Below are 2,855 nucleotides of genomic sequence, written 5' to 3'. Positions count from 1 at the left end.
AGCATGGTCTAACGCTCCCTTCTGAACCCGTGGTGCTCCTGTCCCTTCCAGGGCAGGGCTCTGCTCCACTGAGTCGCCCCGCAATGATTCTGTGAGGAAATCTGGCAAATCACTGTGCCATGAGCAACGAAGCACTCACCATCTCGGCAATAGCTGCGTTGGAGTGCTTGGCCACCATGAAAATCATCTCCAGGGCCTCTGCAACAAGGAGAGAAAGGGAGGAGGTGAGGCACTTGCTAGGGAGCTGTGGGAGAAAAGCCCCTGGTCTCTCCCCCGCGGGGGAGACACGCGTGTGGTGGGCACTGCCCTCCCCTGGGCACAACCTGAACGGCTCTGGAACACTGCACAAGCGGCTGGCTCTGCCCGGGCTGTGTGGAGTGGGGTGGTGGGATCCTGGGGGACAGACAGCCGGCTCCTTTATTGCTCCGTCCCAGCCCGACTGGGAACTGCTGTTATCCCTGCGGGCCTGGTAGCTCCCCCAACCACTGCAGGTCTCCCTGGGGGATGGTCTGGAGGGACCATCATCTTGAAACACCACCCACCTTCCCCACTGACCTCCACAGACCCCGAAAGGGCAGATTAATCCCTTTTCCAACTAGAAAAGGATCAGACCGAGAGGTTTATCCAAGGGTACAGGGCAGCTGCTGAGAGAATCCTGGTATCCTGATGCCCACGTACCACATCAGGGGTTGTTACTTCCCCTCCGAACCCACCCTGTCCCTCCCCACCGTGGGGACAGCCAGGCAGAGCCCTTACTGTCTGCATCGTCCCGGTCTGGGGACTTGGGCGGGAGTTTTTGGACATAATCTTTCAGGAGCAGCTCGTAGCGCGGGATCCTCTGCACAGGTTCCAGCATGTGGTGCTGCAGCGTTAGGTTACCACAGACCTTCCTCTTCTGGGGAGAGAGGAACAGCGGCCGAGGCAGCTCCCACCCTCCGCTGCTTCCCCTTTGCGGGGGGGTTTTGGGGAGTGCTGCTGCGGCAGGGGGCATCACCTGGATGTCAGTGATTAGTTCCTGGAAGGGCGGGGATTTCTCCGACCAGACAGTGATGAGCTCCACGGCCCTGTCGAAGTTCTTCAGGTATTCTCCGTACATCTTGAGGAACGGTGCGAGCTTCTGGATCACGTCTCCGATCCGCGGGTTGCAGCTCCTGCGGGAGGGAACCCAGACTGGCAGCTTCCTCAGACTGGTGGGGCCAGACAGACACTGAGGGACAAAGTGAAGGTGCACGGTGCAGGACAGAGGCTTTTACTGCTGCCATGTACTACATCCCCATGCAACTTCCTTCTCTCCAGAACCAGAATGTCCCCAGCTTGCAGCCAGCCAGAACCACAGAACAGTCCAGGTTGGAAAAGCCCTTTCAACTCCTTGAGCCCACCCGCTCCCCCAGCACCGCCAGGTCCCCACTGTCCCCTGTACCTCAGCAACCGCCAGGTCCCCACTGTCCCCTGTCCCTCAGCAGCACCTCCACATGGCTGGGAAACCCCTCCAGCGATGGGGACTCCACCACTGCCCTGGGCAGACTGGGACACGCCTGCACAACCCCAACGGGACAGAAATGGCTCCTCAGGGACAACCTCAACCTCCCCTGGGGCAACTGGAGGCCAGTTCCTCTCGTCCCGTCACTTGTCCCTGGGGAGTAGAGACCGGCCCCCCTTCGCTGCACCCTCCTGTCAGGGAGTTGTCAGAGCCAGAAGGGCTCCCCAGAGCCTCCTCTGCTCCAGGCTCAACACCCCCAGGTCCCTCAGCCGCTCCTCAGCGCATTGTGCTCCAGACCCTGCCCCAGCTCCGTTGTCCTGCTCTGGACATACTCCAGCCCCTCAGTGTCCTTCTGGGAGTGAGGAGCCAGAACTGAACCCAGGATTCAAGGTGCAGCCTCCCCAGTGCCCCCAGTCCAGGGGGACGGTCCCTGCCCTGGTGCTGCTGGGAGCCGAGGGGCTCGCCACACCAGTGCTGGTTCCAGCCGGAGCCATTCAGGCCTGGGCACCCTTGAAGCACTGGCAATGTCAGGGGGTGACTAAATACCCTGAGCTGGGCTGGACTGTTTTGCTTTCCAGCCCATTTGGAGCAAACCAGACTGAGCTCTGGTCCTGGTGGGAGACCATCACTGCTCTGCCACTCCGGTACAGCAGGAGGGCACCCTGCCCTCCCCTGGCAGCTCACCAATCCTCCATGCGCCTCTGCAACTCAGGCAGGAAGAACTTGGCGTGGAACTGGTAGATGGAGGAGATGTTGGAGAAGATCATTTTCACCACCTCCTCCGGGACCGTCTTCCCGTTTTTGGCTTCCCTCATCAGCTCTGTGTAGAATACCTGGAAGAAAGGAGGGGTGAATAAAAGGGGCAGGAAGAGGCTTGAGGATCCCATGCCCTCTCAGAGACTGGCCCAGAGAAAGGGCCTGACTGTGCAGGAGGGAAGTCTCAGGCCCCAGGAGAGAAGAAGGGCGGTTGGAAGGCTTTGCTGGGACAAAGCTGCTCCTTGGAAGTGTAAGAAAGGCCAAGGCCAGACCCATTCTCTGGCTGTGAAGATCATCAGCCCAGCGTGGCTCTCATCTGCTCAGCTTCATTTTCGCCCACACCTCCAGGGAACAGTCCCTGGCCTGCGTACCCTGCTCTGAGCCCGGGCTCTGCCACAGGGGCCAAGCTTTGCGAGGAGCGCAGGAAAACGGGTGATTGTGGATCCACGCTGTGGCCCTGCCTGCTCTGTCAGCGTGGGGTGGCCCAGCTGCGCTGGAGGGGGCAGAGGGCAGCAGGGGTATCGCCTTCCAGAGCCGCCCCGGCCCCTCTGCTCTCCAGCTCACCTGGTCGAGCAGGTGGAGGCGGTTGACGTATGCCCGCTCCGTCTCCAGCAGCTCC

The 2,855-nt window shown here is 60.8% G+C and overlaps 1 protein-coding gene across 1 annotated transcript in view; it reads right to left on the bottom strand.

The window, feature by feature from the left end:
* Nucleotides 1-2,855, bottom strand: part of FGD2 (FYVE, RhoGEF and PH domain containing 2) — a gene marked incomplete at its 5' end in the record, with an annotated part of 8,012 nt that overhangs the window by 3,734 nt on the left and 1,423 nt on the right. Inside the window, 4 exons of the mRNA XM_010142086.1 lie at nucleotides 140-198; nucleotides 757-895; nucleotides 995-1,151; nucleotides 2,165-2,313. Coding sequence (XP_010140388.1) covers nucleotides 140-198; nucleotides 757-895; nucleotides 995-1,151; nucleotides 2,165-2,313 — 504 coding nt within the window. The remainder of the gene's footprint in view (nucleotides 1-139; nucleotides 199-756; nucleotides 896-994; nucleotides 1,152-2,164; nucleotides 2,314-2,855) is intronic.

This window comes from Buceros rhinoceros, unplaced genomic scaffold (genome assembly GCF_000710305.1).
Source record: "Buceros rhinoceros silvestris isolate BGI_N320 unplaced genomic scaffold, ASM71030v1 scaffold28308, whole genome shotgun sequence".
In the NCBI taxonomy this organism is placed as follows: Eukaryota; Metazoa; Chordata; class Aves; order Bucerotiformes; family Bucerotidae; genus Buceros; species Buceros rhinoceros.
Note: the sequence above shows the minus strand (reverse complement) of the source record. Positions and strands in the feature narration are given on the sequence as shown.